The 19,836-nt window shown below is 40.3% G+C and overlaps 1 protein-coding gene across 1 annotated transcript in view; it reads left to right on the top strand.

Moving 5' to 3' along the window:
• Positions 1-19,836, top strand: part of MRC1 (mannose receptor C-type 1) — a 99,526-nt gene that overhangs the window by 55,962 nt on the left and 23,728 nt on the right. The window contains exons 12-22 of the mRNA XM_032880888.1: positions 825-1,024; positions 3,803-3,930; positions 4,631-4,718; positions 6,669-6,813; positions 8,360-8,401; positions 9,830-9,993; positions 11,371-11,438; positions 14,795-14,895; positions 15,571-15,713; positions 16,096-16,210; positions 19,114-19,280. Coding sequence (XP_032736779.1) covers positions 825-1,024; positions 3,803-3,930; positions 4,631-4,718; positions 6,669-6,813; positions 8,360-8,401; positions 9,830-9,993; positions 11,371-11,438; positions 14,795-14,895; positions 15,571-15,713; positions 16,096-16,210; positions 19,114-19,280 — 1,361 coding nt within the window. The remainder of the gene's footprint in view (positions 1-824; positions 1,025-3,802; positions 3,931-4,630; positions 4,719-6,668; positions 6,814-8,359; positions 8,402-9,829; positions 9,994-11,370; positions 11,439-14,794; positions 14,896-15,570; positions 15,714-16,095; positions 16,211-19,113; positions 19,281-19,836) is intronic.

The following is a 19,836-nucleotide window of genomic DNA, read 5'->3' as shown; positions in this document are numbered from 1 at the left end:
TATAAATTGTTAAGCCGACTATAGTCCTCATTTTATTTTATGTGCCTTTTTATCCATTAAAGCTGGTCCTCATCACAACTCCAAGATAGGTAGTGATATTTGCATATTAAGGTGAGGAAACAGGTCCAAGGTAATTGCAAAGTCAATAAATAACTAAAATCTCTAGCTCAGTTGTATTTCATTTTGAAGTCTGTGAAAAATTTCTGTTCTGAGAGATCTACAAGGGCCCCATGGGGGGGAAATGGCTTTTAAAAAACTTAAAAAAAATTAAACCACTATTTTTGCCATTATGGTAAATTTTGTCCATACTAAAATCATTGTATTGTTAGATATCTATATGGGGAGCACCCTGACAGATGTTAGAAATACAAAATGTTATCAAAACTCTGATGTAGGAGATCAAAATTCTGTTAGGGATGTGGACCACGCAAAGAAAAGGTAAATAACAGGTCAAAATAGCATAAATGAATTGCCAAACACTGCCAGATTTCTCCTCTATATTTTCTCTTCATATGCAGACTTTCTTTTTTTAAGATTTTATTTATTTATTTGACTAAGAGAGACCACAACCAGGGGGTGCAGCAGCCAGAAGGAAAAGCAGGTACTCCACTGACCAAGGAGCCCTGATGAGGGACCTGATCCCAGGACCCCAGGATCACGACCTGAGCTGAAGGCAGATGCTTAACCCACTGAGCCACCCAGGCGCCCCTTTTCACGTGCAGGCTCCACCACGTAGATCACAGTCCGGTGTGTACTGTTTTGTGAGCACAGCCAGACATCAGTAGCACCCGTTAAGTGATTTTGGCTTTGTGTATTTAATACAGGGCGGAAAACAGGATGCGTTGCCATGAGAACTGGAGTTGCAGGGGGCTTGTGGGATGTTTTGAGATGTGAAGAAAAAGCAAAATTTGTGTGCAAACACTGGGCAGAGGGAGTCACTCGCCCGCCGGAGCCCACGACAACCCCCGAACCCAAATGTCCAGAGGATTGGGGCACCAGCGGTAAAACAAGCTTGTGTTTCAAGGTGAGTATCGATTGCTAAGTCAATAAAGAATGTGGAATGGATGTTGGCCTAAAGAATCACATGAGGAATCAAAATAGAACCCCAAACCATGGTGCTCAGGCTCGACCTGCAGAAATTCCAGTTTTATTCATCTGGAAGGTGATCTGGGCTTCCGTTCTTTAAAAAGTTCTCCTTGTGTTCACACTAATGACAAATTGCATTTCGACCAACCAACGTGACTCACAGAAGCTTTCTTCACTCGCTTGCCTTCATCATCCTCCCTCTGTCTCTTCTCTCTCCTAAGCTTCCTTGGCTTAGTCTGAGCTCCCAGCTCTTTGCATCTTAATGAACATTTCTGTTTGCCCTCGTGCTCTCCCACTGCATCTCATTTCGCCCTGTTCTTAGAGTCCAAGTTTTTAGGTAAGTGCACAGATCGTGCCCATAGGCATCCTAGAGGTGATGCTCCACTGTTCTGATTTAGCCCCTGGTTGTTACACCTGCTGGGAGAGGAAGGCTCAGCTAGGTAGGGGCACATGGCTGTTCTGTGCCGTTTAAATGATAATTTGATATTCTGTTCTCACTTTATCCATTCCAAGGTCACGCCATCTATTCTCTCCTTAGGGAGTCAAGTTGACCAAAACAAATGAGACAAAAACCTCAGTGATTTATGCATTGGGGTACTTTTTTCGCTCTTATGAGTCATATCCTTTCTGGAGAAGGTTAGTTCTAGTCAAATACAGAAATGTGCGTATCTCCTGCTTAATGATACTATTCTCTAGTGTCCGACTCTCAGGACCTCTTTCATTCAGTCCCTTTGGTGGCATATGGCCATGGCCTGCCATGTAAGATAGCTCAAGTTGAGGGAAAACTGGAATTACTAACGTGTATCAGAATGAGGGTAGTTAGGGTGCCTGGGTGGCACAGTTGCGTAAGCGACTGCCTTCGGCTCAGGTCATGATCCTGGAGTCCCGAGATCGAGTCCCATGTTGGGGTCCCTGCCTGGCAAGGAGTCTGCTTCTCCCGCTGACCTCTCTCCTCTCATGCTCTCTCTCTCTCTCATTCTCTGTTTCTCAAATAAATAAAATCTTAAAAGAAAAAAAAAAGAATGAGGGTAGTTAGCTCTTCTGTAACTCAAGGGGTGTGGCTAGTCAGTTTAGTCACTCCCACTGCTAGCCATAGAGACTGATAACCTGTTCAATCCTGGTTAGGCAGTTTCGAGTAAACATGTAATTTACCTAGAAGGGAATGTATAGGAGCAAGACAGGAGAGGATTTTGTAAATGGGTTAATTGAGGATGAACACAAAGCAAGTCAGGTGTTTGTTGTGGCATCTAGAAACTTTGGCATTGACTACACAAAGGTCAGTTTCATCCTATGCACAGTCATTCCTCCAAGGTGGTAGGCTGAGCAGATTTGTTGCAGGGTTTTGAGGGAAGTAGCAGAATTCTTCAGAGCTGTGAAGTGACCAGGGTTCTGGTAGAGATGTTGCCCAGGTGGGTATTTAACAAATTGGAATATGTGCTTCACTAAAAAATTAGGTAGTTTTAGAGATACTTGGGTAGGGTTTATTTGGAAATATATGGACTATCTTTGTACATATGAAGATAAGGGAGTTATTAATAAAACTTAGGTGATGGTAAATTTATTTAAGAAAATAAAATCTTATGTCACAGTGGAGCAGGTTGAAGTTCTCACAGGAGTCTTGGGAATTACTGGAAACTTCCTCAAGATACTTCTGTCCAGATGGCTCAAGATAGGGTCAAGGTGGAGATTGCCTTGGGTTGCTTAGTGACAGCTGGGCAGCCATAGTCTGTTGCGAGCAAATCCCATTTCCCACAAACCTGTGATGGTGGGGACCATGACTCATGAGAAGCAATAAATAAAAATTACAAAAGTTGGTAGATACAATGGACTCCTATACTGTTTGGATAAAGATAGGTATTTCCCAGTCTGGAATTCTGTTTCACTACAGACCTCACGATAATATGAGATATTTCCTAATTTATATAATCCGTTAAATTTAGTTCAGCTTGTCACCTTTTTAGATGCTTTGCCAAGTAAGTGTCTTTTGTGGCATGTGCTCCAATAGTTGTTAAAATATGCAACTGTAAGGAAAAAAAGACAAGACCATAGTAAAGACACTAAAAACAAAGTATTGAAAGACTGCCCGGTTATGCGTTGTTTAAGCTAAACAGGATAACAAACTCTGGCACAATTTTTGTTTGCTTGGAAGTTTTTTCCTTATTTGTGTTTAATTTCTCTGTATCAAAAGTTATTCGGGGCCCCTGGGTGGCTCAGTCAGTTGAGTGTCTGGCTCTTGATCTCAGATCAGGGGAGCCTGCTTAACATTCTCTCTCTTCCTCTCCTGCTGCCCCTTCCCTCCTCCTGCTTGCACATGCTTTCTCTTTCTCTCTCTTTCTATAATAATAATAATAATAATAATAATAATAATACTCTTCTCTCTTTCCATCTAACACTTAACCAAACTAATCCTGTCTTCTACAATGACCTGTATACCTAACCAATACGCCTGAACCTTCTAAGATTTTAATCTAATTTCTCCTTTGCTGTAAAATGCTTTTATTTTCTAAGGTTTTCTCAACAAAATATCATCCCACACATTTTGTTACCAAAATACTTACTCCTAAATTGATTTTCAACCAAGAGAATTACCTTGCTTTGTGCTATAGCAGTGTCTTACTTTCGATAGAGTGAAATCTCATCAAAAGTAAATAATTATTTCCCTTGATTTGATAAGCAATTGAGTATAAAATAACTTCTGAAATGATATCATCTTTAGCTGTTTGCAAAAGGAAAACATGAGAAGAAAACCTGGTTTGAGTCTCGAGATTTTTGTAAAGCTCTGGGCGGTGACCTAGCTAGTATCAATAATAAAGAAGAACAGCAAGCAATATGGCGCTTAATAACGTAAGTGTCTTTTCTGTGTAATACTCCTTTCTTTTACCTACTTGGTGCTAACGATGTTGAGAAAATTCTCATATTTTTGAAACTGTCGACTCATAGTGCTACTTGGAGTGCCTATATTGTATCTCAAATCCAAAGGAACTTTTTGATCTGATTTCACTTCCAAATGATTTAATTTTATAGGTATAAATCCTGTGATGAATTGCTCTATAAAAGTACAAGGCATGGGGCACCTGGGTGGCTCAGTGGGTTAAGCCTCTGCCTTTGGCTCAGGTCATGATCCCAGGGTCCCAGGATCAAGCCCCGCATCGGGCTCTCTGCCCAGCGGGGAGCCTGCTTCCCCCTCTCTCTCTGCCTGCTGGTCTGCCTACTTGTGATTTCTCTCTCTGTCAAATAAATAAATAAAATCTTAAAAAAAAACCCCAAAAGTACAAGGCACTCAATAAATCTTATTAAATGTTAAAGAAATGTTAATAAATGAATTACTGTCTTTCAGTGCTTTCCAAGTATATATTCTCAAATGGTGTCTTCTTTTCAGGATACTTATAGGCTATACCAAAATGCAATTGTGTAATGCTTATATTTAGTCACTGAATCTCATGACCTGGTTTGGAAGGTAACTCTCAAATTTGATTAGCTCTTATAGGTAACCAGACTTGTTTCATCCAATAGCATAAGCTTTCTTTATGTCTTGTAATTGCAGGGCTAGCGGAAGCTACCATGAGCTGTTTTGGTTGGGATTGACATATGGAAGTCCTTCAGAGGGCTTTACTTGGAGTGATGGTTCTCCTGTGAGTAATTTGATTTAATATATCATTTTCTCACTTTATCAGGTATTTATTTTGATGTTATCCTTGGGCTTAATCCAAATTTTTGGTAAGACAGGCTATTGTGTTAGCTACAAACATTTTTCTATGCAAAAGTAAATGTTATTTTGGATCATTATTCTGCTCCTGCCCTGATAAAGTTCTCCTGTTCACCCAAGCTTGTAAGCACGGTGGACTGGATGGAAAAAAAAAAAAATTAGAAAACTCATTTCGCTGTTTAAATAAAATAATGTTTTCATTCTATCATTGCAAAACTGGTGTGCAAGTAGTTAAGCTTCTTAAAAGTTGCGTTCTAAATAAGTGTTGGCGAGGATGTGGAGAAGACAGAGCCCTTGTGCCCTCTTGGTGGGAATGCAAACGGGTGCAGCTACTCTGGGAAACAGTATGGTGGTTCCTCAAAAAGTTAAAAATAGAACTATCCTCTGATCCAGCAATAGCACTACTGGGTATTTACCCCCAAAATATGAAAACATTAATTCGAAAGAACCCATGAACCCTTATCATTATTACAGCATTATTTACAATAGCTATACTAGGGAAGCAGCCCAAGTGCCCAATGATAGATGAATGGGTAAAGAAGATGTGGTGTGTATATACATCTATATGCAATGAGATATTATTCACCCATAAGGAAAGAATGAAATCTTGCCATTTGCAACAACACGGATGGAGCTAGCGAGTGCAGTGTTAAGCGAAATAAGTCAGTTGGAGAAAGACAAATACCGTATGATTGCACTCACAGGTGGAATTTAAGAAACAAAACAAAGGAGCAATGGAGAAAGAGAGACAAACCAGGAAACAGATCCTTAACTATAGAAAACGAAGTAGTGCTCCCAGAGGGGAGATGGGTTGGGGATGGGGAATGAGTGGGGGATGGGTGATGGGTGGGGGATGGGTGAAATAGGTGGAGGGGATGAAGAGTGCACTTACCTTGGTGAGCAATGAGCAATGTGTAGGATTGTTGAATCACTACATTGTACACCTGAAACTAACATCACACAGTATATTAACTGTACTAGAATTATAATTAAGGACAGTATAAAAAATTGAGTGTTTTATAGCTTCTTGTAGATCAGGAGATCTGGAAACAACTTTTGAGAATCTACTAGTAACCTCTGGGACTTGCCAGCCTTCCCCATTCTCGGGAATGGAGAAGTGAGAGGCTTGGGCACATGCTGGCAACATTTCGTGTTCTAGTCATCCCAGGAAGTGATTTTATGTAATTCAGTTCTATCTCCTCTTAGAAACCATCAGCAACTTTTCAAGGCCCTTGAGTAATGTGATTTATTTGATAGTTCCATTGACACTCGGATTTCATATTGATATTTCTGGAAAACACTTTGTCTGAAACTTGGCTCTGATTCCACACTGAAAACTATAAAGTGGACCGGAACCCAGCCCTCCATTGATTTCCACTGTTAATTTACATGAAGGCTGGCCACTTGGTTAGCAGTATTTCATGTCTTTTTCCTTTAAAAGAAGAACTAATTGTACTTCTCTGTCTAATGAAGAGAAAAGTTTCCAACAACACACTGAAATATTAGCCCTTAAGAATTAGGGATATTAGAGATTGAGGAACTCCCAACACTGAGAAGTGGGGCTTTTTTTGCCAAATTTTTCCCATATATAAATCCCACTTTTGTGACCCTGGATCCATTCTATGAATAAGACCAAAGAGGATTTTGTAGTATAGTAACAGCATATTCTCTTCAACTTTGAGAATTTCCATGTAAGGCAAGCTATTTCTTACTCACCCATTTTCATAAACCTTGTTTTCAAAACAAAGCTATTGCAAAGAAAAGTAAATGGAATTAAAAAAAATACTAATATACCTTTCTTTTCCTACTTGGATAAATGATAGGAAATGGCCTGATAAAAATGATTAATGGTTGCAATGTAATATTTTGGACATAGGTTTCATATGAAAATTGGGCTTATGGAGAACCTAACAATTATCAAAATGTTGAATACTGTGGTGAGTTGAAAGGGGACTCTGGTATGTCCTGGAATGATATTAACTGTGAACATCTTAACAACTGGATTTGCCAGATACAAAAAGGTATGGTAACCTGTCCTTTATTTTCTCTCTCGTTGGAGAACTAACCTCCTGATATCCCAGTATTTTCCCTTTATTAGCAGAACCAAACAAACAAAATAACTAAATAAGGGAACTGGCAGGGGCCATCATTTCACAGGATAAGAATGAAGTCACTGAGTACAGATAAATGTTCCAAAGGAACAGAAGATCAAAAGGCCACCAGGGAATCCTGGACAAGAGTCACGTCCTCTAAAGTTGTTCTCACAAGCTGTGATTCTGGCTCAGGTTCTATAGGGGGCGGAAGTGGGTGGGTACTTTACTCGGCAAGCAGAGTCATGCAAACGCCATTCCTTTTTTGGAATATTTACCCTCTGACCTATGTTAGCCCTCCGATAGGTGAAAGTTTCCCAAATATTCTAAATATGGATTTCTTAAATAAATGTTTTTAGCACAAAGAACAAGCACCAATTTGAGATATCTGGTGCTGTGATTCCCAGCGTGTTACTGGTGGCCAAAAAATATCACTGCATGCTGTCAGTCATGATCTGGGACTCAGAAAGTTCCACAAACCCAAGTCAGGCATTGAGGTCCAATGATCTTAGGTTAAGATCAAGGAATAAACAGATCTTTCGTGGAACCACCATGTAGGTAAGCTTCCTCTTTTGTAAACAGTTCAGTGGAACCACATTGCCCCCTGCTGTTGGGGACCTTGGCTACTTGCTAGAGACACTTGCTCTCTCACTGTCCATCTGAGTCTTTTCCTCACTTCTCATGGATTAGCGCTTTCACAGTTTTCAGAATGAAGGCATAAGTAGTGGCCAGTTTTTCTTTAGAGATCTCCAAGCCACCGATGACTAGCTTCTCCATGTACTTTTGGTAGCTCTATACTTACAGGTGTTAATGGCATGAAGCCAAGCTAGGGAACCTGCCTTTTATCAAGTTCTCCCAACATCCAGATAGATTGACTACTTAGAAAGAAAAATATTTTGTTCAAATTTAGTAAAACATACGTTTAATAAAAATAAGATTCTTCGAAGAAAATATTTTATAAATAAAAAGTTCATCTCTAACGGTTTCAAATAATGAAATCTTAAGTAGTTTCACAGCTAATTATAAGATGCGTACCTGTCCAACAAACATCTATTGAGTACCTTCTCCATACCTGTAACACATATATTTTACCCCACCTCTCTACACGTATGACTAATTCCTTTTAGCTGTTGACAGAATTGAAGATAGGCAATTTAAACCCCATCTCGGATTTGAACCTAGGCTTTCGGAATCCATCACCTGTGTTCCTTTCTTTCCTTTCTATGCCACCATTTGTTGGGCCTGAAAAGTATCTTCCAATTTCTGGTGGCAATGACTTACCTAGTTCTTCTGTCCTTCCTTCTCCAACTCCATGACATGATGGGAGAATTGGAGAGTGGAAAAGAGGGAGAGAAAGAGAAAGAGAGAACAGTTATGTTTTTAGATATTTTGACCCATGAAAATAGTTAAATTAGAAGGACATGTGATTGCAGAAGTTCAAGCACACTTTAAAATCTGATTTCCTTTTGTTTTCCAGGACAAACACCCAAACCTGAGCCAACACCAGCTCCTCAAGACAGTAGGTGTTTCCTAATTTTGTGATCTGCATACTGATAATCTTTTTTCTCTCTCTCTCCTTTCTCTATGAAACCTACTTATACCTAGGAAGAACGGAATTTTCAGTATCTTTGAGAATCTTGTGAAAGTGTGGATCTTTTCCTCTAGACAGGAAGTGTGGATCTTAGGCACAAACCTAAGGCATTTTAATACAAAGTCTTAAGGGCTCTTGAATCATATCCCAGGGGCCAGATCTCCTCTTTTTAGTAATGTAAAAAGTTTGTTTTCCAGGGCTTACTGTAACAAATTACCACAAACTCAGTGCCTTTTTTTTTTTTAAGATTTTATTTATTTATTTATTTGACAGGGAGGGACACAGCGAGAGAGGGAACGCGAGCAGGGGCACTGGGGAGGGAGAAGCAGGCCTATGGCAGAGCAAGGAGCCCGATGCAGGGCTCGATCCCAGGACCCTGGGATCATGATCTGAGCCAAAGGCAGCTGCTCAGTGACTGGGTGGCCAAACTGAGGGGCACAAACTCAGTGCCTTAAACCAACACACACTTATTCAGAGATATGAAGTCAGTTTCACCGGGCCAACATTGGCAGGACTGTGCTTCCTGCAGAGGCTCTAAGGAAGAATGTGATTCCTTGCCTTTACTAATTTCTAGGACTGTATTCCTTGCATTTGCTAGCTCATGGCCCCCTTCTCCATCTTGAAAAACCAGCAGTGTAGCACCTTGCTTCATTTATCACATTACATTCGTCTGTAGTCAGATGTCCTTCCTAAAGGATACTTGTGATTACATTAGGTCCCACTGGATGATAATAGGATATCTCTCCATCTCAAGACCCTTAAATTAATCACATGTACAAAGTTCCCTTTTCTATACAAGGTAACATTTATGGATTCCAGAGATTAGGATATGGATATCTCTGGGGGCTCATACTGAGCCTACAGTAGCCCAGACTGTGGAACACCATGGTTTGGAAGAAGGCTTAGGAGCCCGCCTTGTGTGTGAATTCCTTTTTTCTCCAGTTATACACTGAAGTGCCCAAGTTCATCTGTTACAGACTCTTTGTTATATTGAGATGAAAGTTGATTTCTCCCAGCTTCCACTTCTTGAACTGAGAACATCATGCGTGCAGGTATGTAAGTCCTGCCAGCTATGCGATCCCATTGATAAAAGTAACATTGGGACTTCTTTTCTCCAGTGACCATACATGGAACTTACTTGAGGAGAAAAAGTTCCAGAGTTGGTGCAAAGCAGCTATCTGGCCTTCAGTAATTCAGTCTGTATTTGGCATAACTATCCTGCTTATTCTGGTCTCTCAGAGTTGCAGATATTGCTGACAAAGCTACTTTGTCCTTTCCACTTTTGTGTACCACAAGAACCAGATTCTTGAATTAGTCTAAGTAAACTTCATCATCCTTTTTTCATTAATTTTTCAGATCCACCAGTCACCGAAGATGGGTGGGTTATTTACAAAGACTACCAGTATTATTTTAGCAAAGAGAAGGAAACCATGGACAATGCCCGAGAATTTTGCAAGAGGAACTTTGGTGATCTTGTTTCTATTCAAAGTGAAAGTAAAAAGAAGTTTCTATGGAAATATGTAAGAATTTGATCAATTGAAGAATGAAACAGTGACGTGATAAAAAAAATTATAATGTCTACTATTGGTACCCGATGGTGTAGTTTCAAATTATGGGCTGAATTTGAATTTTCTTAGGTCAGGAGAAAGATGTCCATGCCAAAGGAAGGGGTGGTGGTGGTGCTGTAACAGAAATGAGTGACCTGATGGCTTAAATATTCAGTGCAGAATCACAAAACCTGGAATGTTTTTAGTTGAGGCTTTGTGAGGACCCAGACATGATGGCTTTGAGTTCACTAATTTGTTTTTCGAAGATCATAATTCTTAACTAATTGTTATATGTCAATCCTGGACGCTTTGTGTATAGTGTAGGTTGATTACTTAAATATCTATCTTAGCTGGACCAAATTGTTGGTTAAAAGTACAGCTTGATTGTTCACATAAACATCTTTCTTCGTTGTACCAAAATTGTCACATAGTAGAGCACAGTTTATTCTTTCCAAAGGTACTTAGCTCAGTATTTCTTTTTCAAAATCTTCATGGAACACTTGCTGCTTACCAGAAGCGAGGTAAGAGAGAGAGCAGATAAAAATAAGGTGAACGTAATGAAAGAATGAATATTCATTTGCTTACAAAGGTATTAAAGAGTAGCCTGACTTATTTTCATCTTTGTGGGTATATCTTGGTTTGGAATTTTTAGGATATTTCCTTATATTGTACAAATATATATGCATATGAAGTCTTTCCTTAGAAGCAAAATACCAAATGGTTACTTTGTTTTAAAAAGAATATCTTCAATAATTTAATTACTATAAGCATTTGGTATTATAATTATTTGAGGTATTTGTTTTATAAATTCAGGTTCTTATATGATGTGCATATTTTTCTTTTTATTTTATTTAAAGCATATTTAATTTCTACACCCAACGTGGGGCTCAAATTCACAACCCCAAGATCAAGAGTCACATGCTCCTCTGACTTAACCAAGCACCGCAATATTTTTCTTATTATTTCTATGAAAAACAGAACTCTGAATGTACAATAAAATTTCTGCATGAATCCTCCCTTAGACAATGTCCCAAATGGGCTGCCTCATTAATAAATAGGGTTTATTTAAGAATTTTCTTATTATAGGGGTGCCTGGGTGGCTCAGTTGGTTGAGCATCAACTCTTGGTTTTGGCGCAGGTCATAATCTTGGGGTCCTGAGATCCAGCCCAACACTGGGCTCTACACTCAGCACAAAGTCTGCTTAAGATTCTCTTTTTTCCTCTCCCTTTCCCCCTCCCCCTGCTCATGCTCTCTCTGTCTCTCAAATAAATAAATAAATATTTAAAAAAAAAAGAATTTATTTATTATATAAGTAAGGAATGAACTATAGGTAAACTTCTGCCTTTTAGGTAAACAGGAATGATGCACAACCAGCATATTTTATTGGCTTACTGATCAGCTTGGATAAAAAGTTTATGTAAGTACATCAAAATGAAACAACTTTGCTCCAGAGAGTGATTTGATAAGCATCTAAGAGTTACTTTGAGACTAATTTTGCTGAATACATTTTTAAAAATCCTACTGAATTCTCAATCTGAAAAGCATCTTTTTTTTTTTGTGGGTTTTCTTTTTTTAATTTAAATTCAATTAATTAACATACAGTGTACTATTAGTTTCAGAGGTAGAGTTCAGTGATTCATCAGTTGCATAGAACACCCAGTGCTCATTCCATCAAGTGCCCCCCTTAATGCCCATCACCCAGCTACCCCATCCACCCACCCACCTTCCCTCCAAGAACCCAAAGTTTGTTTCCTTTGCTTAAGAAGAGTCTCTTATTGCTTGTCTCCCTCTCTGGTTTCATCCTGTTTTATTTTTCCCAGGTTTGTTTCTTTTACTAACCAGAATCATGCTATATGTATTGTTCTTTGGTGTGCTTGTTGGCAATGTTCTCAGCCTAGCACACTCCTTTTATCCATTGTGTATTCCATAGAATTAGTATCACGGTTTGGGTTGCTTCCTTCTGCCATTATATTAAGGCTGATTTTTGTGCACAAACTTGAGCACAGGGGCTGGAATTTGAGGGGAAGAGTGTCAGTTTGAGCCCTTGGCAATCTGAGAGGAAGGTGTGTTAACTTGGCATTGAGTAGGTGGCAGGTCATGCATGCTGACTTGGGCAGGAGGGCAGCTGGATTGTGAATTTGGGACCCACAGACCGATGGCATCATGTGTGACAGGGACATGGCTGGTTTTGGTTTTAACTTTTGTTTTTCTAGGACACTTTCTCTCTCCTTCTATTCTAAGTGAAAGCCTTGCTGGATAGAGTATTCTTGGCTGTAGATTTTTTTCCTTTTAGCAGTTGGAATTTATCATGTTGCTTTCTTCTGGCCTGCAGAGTTTCTGCTGAAAAACCCACCGATAGCCATATGAGGTTTCCCTTGTATGTCACTGCTTTCCTTTCGCTTGCTGCTTTTAAAATTCTCTATCACTGCTTTTGACCAACTTATTTACTTTATGTCTTGGTGCAGACCTCTTTGGGTTAGTTTTGTTGGGGGTTGTCTCTGCCTCCTGGTTCTGGATTTTTCTTTCCTTTCCCAGGAATTTTTGCTATTATTTCTTTAGACAAATCTTCTGCCCCCTTTTCTTTCCCTTCTCCTTCTGAGATCCCTGTCATGTGACTGTTATGCTTGACAGTGTCACTGAATTCCCTGGATCTATTCTCATTTTGTGTGTTTTTCCCCTCTCATCTGTTCAGCTTGATTACTTCCCAGGACTCTGTCCTCCAGGTGGCTGATCTGTTCTTCCGCTTCCTGTCATTTGCTATTTATTCCAGGTGGTCTATTTTTATTTCCATTTAGTGAGTCCAATAGCTCTAGTTGGTTCTTTTTTACATCTCCTGTCTCTTAGTAGGGGATCTCCTGGAGGTCTTGCACTCTTTTCTCAAGTCTATTGAGTATTGTTTCGAGCATTACTTTAAATTCTCTATCAGACGTATTTCTTATCTCCATTTTGTTTAGGTCTCTTGTGATTTTGTTCTGCCCTTTCATTTGGGTCATATTCCTCTGTCTCCTCGTCCTGTCTATTGTTGTGTCTGTTTCTCTGCATTAGGGGAGTCAGCTATGTCTCCCACACTTGAAAGTAGTGGCTTTATGAAGAAGAGGTCCTGCAGTGCAATGTCTCCTTTTCACCAGAAAATGGTGCTTCGGGGTTGTCACCTATGTGTGTTACTACAGGGGTTCCTACCATTGTGGTGGAGCTATATTTGCCTTAGGTCCAGTCTGCAATGGCTCTCTGCCTGTTGTGGGCAGAGTCTGGTCCCTGTGGTGTTAGTGGTCCAGTTGGGGGCTGCCTTGGGCTTGAGTTGAGTCAGACTGAGAGTTTACCAGAGATGAAGTAGCACCAAACTGCAGGTACTCTCCCTATGTGGTCCCCTGAGAAGCTTTGGGTGCTGGGCGGGGCCTGCAGTCAGATTAGCTGCCTGCTCCTGGTCAGACTGGCATGTGGTTCTCTTCCTCTCTCCCTGGAGCAGGACTCACTCTGGAGTGGTGCTGGCCCTCGTCTGGGCTGCTTGCACACAGCCCAGCTGGTGACATCACTTTGATGGGACCCCGCCAAGAGTGACTGGAGGGGGCTGATCTGCTTCACTGTGGCCTCTTGTCTCTGTCAGTCTGCAGAGAATCTATTTTGCCTAAAAAGTGTCTTTAAAAAGACAAAAAGAATTTTTTTTTAAATCCTGTTGAATATTTTCAACATCATAATTCTCAAACAACTCAAATTTAACTCAAGATTTAATCTTGCATAATTCCACCTATCTTGGTTTTAGGGTATCATCATATGTTAGCCAGTGATGTACTAAGAAGATATATGTATATGAATACTGAGCTTATTTTGGAAAATTATGATTCCCATTTGGACCATCCTTGGTGCACAGAATTAAAGGGTCCTTTTATGTTGCCCCACTTATGCTTTCACAGCATTACTTTGAAATACCCTTTCAACTGCTTGAAATGCTTTCCCTTCAAAGGGATGACTGTACTGTTTTCTATTAGATACAGAGGCCAGGAAAAGCTGTGGGAGGGAGGAAATTAGTACATTTTTGGGGTTTCTTTCCTTGTTCATTAATACACATGTTCTCCTGAGTTTGAAGAGCAGATATGTCTTCCTGGCTCAGGCACAGATGTTTTAGCTGCATGGGTTCTGTGTGACCATTAATTGCCATTTTTGAGATAGAGATCCAAACTCACACTCATTATTTTTAAACATCAGAAACGCTTGATGCTTCTTTGGGCAAGCACCGTTTTAATCATCTCTAAAATGAGAGGGTCGCATTTGATGATGTCTTGCTCTCTTTCCAGCTCACAGTCCCTGAATTTCCATAATTTATGAAAATAAACATCAGCCCACATACCTTAGGAGAAACCTAGAATAAACATGAAAATCAGAGTATGGGCATAATGAGAAAATCTGAATTCTTGGTCTTTCTCTATGGGTGGTTTTGTTTTGTGGGAATCATGCCTAATAAGTACTTGGAGAGGCTGTTTGCTTCTGGTCCCCTTCCAAAGAAACTGGGATCTCCATGACCTTTCTCACTTCAAGACTAAAGAAAGGTAGCTTCTTCCAGGGAGGGAAAAGAAGACAGACGAGCCAAGACATTGGGTTGCTGAAGAGGAGCAAAATGCCACAGGAAGCACCAACCACTTGGGAGTTTTCCTGCTGGTCTCTCTAGAATCTTCTCTTCTGTTTGCTTAAGATCCTGTGCCCTCCCCACACCAAGCTGTAGCCAGTTATCCTAATGTTTGGATAATTTTTCCTAACTGCCTGAATTTTCTTTTCCAGTTGGATGGATGGAAGCAAAGTGGAGTATGTGGCTTGGGCCACAGGTGAACCTAATTTTGCAAATGACGATGAAAACTGCGTGACCATGTACTCAAATTCAGGTAGACTATAAAAATCTTGAGTTTGCCTTGTGGCATGTTGTGTTGACCCTACCCTAACCCTAGGCTAAAGGTAGCAAGTCATGCGCTTCAATCAGGCAAGAAAAGCAGAGAAAAAGAAGTTTAATTTCAGTAGCATCACTGTTTGGTTTGTGAGAATGGGAGCTTGACATTTGCTCTACTACATGACACAGACATCTTTCTTCTCATTTTATGTAACATTTCTTCATGTTTTGATTTGAGCAAAATATCCAAAATATTTATCTATCTCTTTTATCTCTCTCTACATCTTTGTAAAATGAGAACCATGGCAGAACTTACCTGTTGTTGAGTAGATTAAAGATGTAATATACCTAAAACACTAAGCAAATGCTTGGTATAGCTAAGTTTAGGTATTATTAGATTATTGTTATTAGCTCCTAATGGCTATTTAGATAATACATCTGCAACACTGAGTTCATTCTGGGCTCATAGGAAGCTCTCTATAAAGTTGAACTATTACCAGTTTAAGTGAAAGAACAAAAGAACAGGGCATAGATCTTTCTAGTCACTTGTGTAAAAATGTTTGTAGTCTCAGCCATTTCTGAGAATCTTTATAAAACATAAGTACGTTTTTTTAAAAGAATGTTTTTAAATGCAAACATGTAAGTCTAACTTGGCTACTTTGTCCTTTGCCAGGGTTCTGGAATGACATTAATTGTGGTTATCCAAATGCCTTCATCTGCCAGAGACATAACAGCAGCATCAATGCCACGGTTATTCCAACCGTGCCTTCAGTCCCAGGAGGTTGCAAGGAAGGCTGGAATTTTTATAATAACAAGGTACTAAGAATATTAGTTGTAGTCTTGGCATTGATCAATACAGAGAGCGATAATGCACATCTTTCAGCTCAGAGGTAACTTTGGCTTACCAATGACTTTAGAAAATTTTAGGCAAGAATAGATAGAGGTTCCTATGCCAAATTTCTTATGGAAATGGAGAGTATGCTTGGAGATAGTCTCCAAATGGGTGTGTCCTTTCTTCTAAGGAAGAAAAAAACTTTGCAAAGGAAGTTCATGGGTGACAAATCTCACTTAACCTTTTGGATCTCTATTTGGTTGTAGAAAATTTATGTGTAGCTATCAGCTTCATGAAAAATTTTCATTTCTTTAGAGCAAACACTAGTATCTTTATTTAGTCCCTTTTTTCCCTCTTTCATCCAAGTGTTTCAGAATCTTTGGATTTGTTGAAGAAGAAAGAAAAAATTGGCAAGAGGCACGGAAAGCTTGCATAGGATTTGGGGGAAATCTGGTATCGATCCGCAATGAAAAAGAGCAAGGTATGCAGACTTGTACATCTAGTGACGCATTTAAATATGTAACTTTTCCCCCCGCTGATAGTAAATGATACTTTGGTTTTCCAGAGTGAACACTGGCAGGGGAGAAAACCCAAAGACACAGGAAGAACGATTTTATTCAGTTGTAGACACCGCCCTGGGCATTGAAAAGAACCTTTTCATTGTTAGGACAATTCTGTGAAGTCAGTTATCATCACCCCACTTGTGAGAGAGGAAGTGGTGTTCCGGGAGCCCGTTGCTAAGGAATCAAACTGGCTCTTCGACTTACATTCCGTTCTGTTTCTGCCAAACTGGTTTATTCCCCAAAGAGCCAAAGAAGTAGAGTAGTTCTAGGAGTGAAATGGAAAATTGTTAATTTATTGCACCTCTAATCACTTAATCACATACCTTAAAATGCAATAAAAGTAATTTTACATAGGAACATTGAACAAATTGAGCTCCCCCCCCCAAAAAAAAAACCATTAAGGATAAACCAGAGGTTTGAAGAAAATATTGAAAGAGAAAGCGGACCATATTCGTATAGTGGGTCAAGGGAAAGAGAGTTGACCAATCTTGCATGGTCTTTCCATGGCCACCTTACCGGAAATAGACTACGCTAAATGAGTGACTCGTCACCTGAAGGACGATACTAACCACCAGCAGACCAGCCAGATGATGATACTAGATCCATAGAGGGTTTGGAAGCCACAGCAGCAGCAAGGGAGACATGTTTGAAAGACCTTCAGTTTTCACAGCCTGGAAAAGAGAGGGTGCGGGCTTTGAAAAGAGAAGATGTGGACCTGTATTGTTCCAGAATGAAGACTTAGCACCAATGAAGGGCTGTTGCAAAGAAATAGATTTAGGCTCCAAATCGGGAGGCCATTCCCATAATTAGAACTGATTAAATGAGCTGCTTTATAATTTCTCTAAAGGGCTGTGAAAAGGCTTACCTTGGAAAGTTCTCAGTTGGCTGCTGTAGAGTCACACAGACTGACTGGTACGTAGTAGGAAAGATGTTCAGTAAATACTTTTATGAATGAATTTATGTGAGATCTTGAGGGGGAGATGAGGAACTGCATAATTTCAGGCTCCCTTTTGGTTTTGGGATTCTCTGACTTCCAGAATCATTTATATGTCTCCAAAAATATACAAAGAAGAAAGACCCAGGAAACTTCCATAGCCCTCACTCAAATGTTTCCTCTCCTCTGTAAATGCTGTCATGGTCTCTCTTGGAACATGAGATTTAATAAATCAACCAAGGTTTCACTGAGAGCCTTTGTCAAGTTCAGAACTTGCCAGACCCTGAAAGAAAAGGGTTAAACCATCACACACAATAGAAACATTTTCAGAACAGAATAGAATAGAACAGAATAGAATATTTCTCTAACTGGACTACCATATTTTGGGCTTAACTACCCAGCAGAGAAATATAATTGATTTCTTCTCTTAACCACTAAGTGCTGATTCCTGGCATCACAGAATTAGAACCTGGGTAATAGAGATGTGCAGAAGGAAACAATTTTCAGATAAAATAACATTATTCCTGGCAAAACCGGCACACGTTGAATTCTTATTGTGGTTGTTGGCAGAAAAAAAAGTCAGTGCTGAAATATTGGCAAGTAGTGCTTTTCCACATTCATTTTAATTTGGGGATGGGGAAAGTTAAGATCTTATTTAGGCAATAAAACAAAACCAAAATAAATATCTAGCCATGCTCTTCTCCCCCTGAAAAATTTTGAAAAAAAAATTTTTTTTTTCTTAACCTTTAGTTGAGAAATAAACAAATCCCTGAGCAGAGGGAGAATATACCCTAACAGGAGAATAAACACGTAACAGTGGCCCTTCCGTGGAATTGTTTCATGAATAAACAGCTTCTCTGTTTTGTGTTTTCTTTGAGTAACCCGGACGCTTAGTCACTCCATATCCCATTCGCATTCAGGAGCCGGGGTTTAAGCAGAGGTGCTGGGAAATTGTTTTGTCCAACTAGTGCTCACTCATCTGGGCAGCCTTAGCTCCTGGCCCAAGAGGCTGCCAGCCATGGGGGTGGCTGGGAGGTGTGGGACGCATGCTCACGGGCAAACGCACGCGGGATGGGGCACGTGTTCATGGAAGCCTTTTACAGCTTCTGGGCACTTGCCACCCTCCTGTCTGCCACAGAACGGGCAAGGAAGCAAAAGGCCACACTGGCTCTACATTTGCTGCATTTTTCTAGATCTTCTCTCGTAATGATGAGAATGATGCCCCCCACCGCATACAAACCCCCGGGTTCGAGCACATGGGGTGGATGCCTCTGGCCCCTGAGGGGTTGCTGCCAAAGGGAGTTCTAATTGGGTAGCTCTTTTGGTTTGGAAATCCAGTGTAGTGATAACTTGATAGCCTCAAGCATCTTATTTGGACAAGTAGGTTTCACTTTTAGATGTTTTCTGGGTTAAGAGCGCTGTTTGCCTCCCTAGGGTTATCTTATCTAAAGAATCAGGAAACCTGCTAACTCCTAGGATGAGTGTGTGTGATTTAGAAACACTAGCGCTTCCTGTAGGCCGGCAGGCAGCCCCAGCCCGAATTGGGGAGAGGAGGTATGACATGGCACTCCCGGAGCAAGGGATGGACTCAGCCACCCTTGTCCCAGTACCCCACTGCCCCTGGGCACGGCGCAGCCTGTCCAGCTATCTGCAATGGCCCAGATAAAACCTAGACTTTGATTATACGAAACTTTCCAAAGTACAAACTGAAGTGATCGGGTGAATGTAAGGGTTAGAATGTGTTTGTTTTCATGGTAAGTGGTTTTAAACAGTAATAAAGACCTTAGTCACGTACTCAGTATTTTAAACTTACATATTTTGAATATTTTCTGTATCTTGAGTATTTTTCCCCAAAGGTTAAAATTCTCTTGTGGAACTTTCTTTCAGCATTTCTTACCTATCATATGAAGGACTCCACGTTTAATGCCTGGACTGGGCTGAATGATGTGAATTCAGAGCACACGTTTCTTTGGACGGATGGGCGAGGAGTTCATTATACAAACTGGGGCAAAGGTTATCCTGGAGGAAGAAGGAGCAGTCTTTCCTATGAAGATGTAAATATGAGTTTCAGGTCACCTCTCTGCATACGGTCAGGCTGCTTAAGGGTAGCAGATTGTTGATTCACCTGTGAAACATCTACCAGAGTTCTTGATCTGGTTCATTCTTGCAGATCTTAAGTGTTTCAGACTCAGCCCGCCTTGAGGGAAAGGGTATAAATTCAATTACAAACTCTGCAGCTTGTGGCGTAGGTGGTGGCAGTCTCAAGGGATGGGAAAACCAGCTCCATTCCAAATCTGTGTTTTGGTCAGGATGTACACTTGAGCCCAGAGTTGCCAATTTTATTTGTATCAGCTAACTCAAAACTCTTCAAGCTTGTAGTATTAGTGCAACTACGACTCCTTCTAAAGGTAGAAGTTATCTGCCATTCATAGAGGATTGATCATGTGCCAAACACTGCTAGCTGCTCTCACACGTTAACCTAAGAGACAGAGGGGTGTTTATTTTCGTACTTTTAATCTGGCATCATTGAACAGTCAATCGGTCCATGTTAAACACCGCGCTAGGTTTTGAGAAAAACATGAAGAAACAGCAGCTTCTGTTCTGACATTA

Source organism: Lontra canadensis, unplaced genomic scaffold (genome assembly GCF_010015895.1).
Source record: "Lontra canadensis isolate GAN:19392208 unplaced genomic scaffold, GSC_riverotter_1.0 scaffold72, whole genome shotgun sequence".
Lineage (NCBI taxonomy): Eukaryota > Metazoa > Chordata > Mammalia > Carnivora > Mustelidae > Lontra > Lontra canadensis.
The sequence above is the reverse complement of the archived record's forward strand: the minus strand, read 5'-3'. Positions and strand labels throughout refer to the sequence as shown.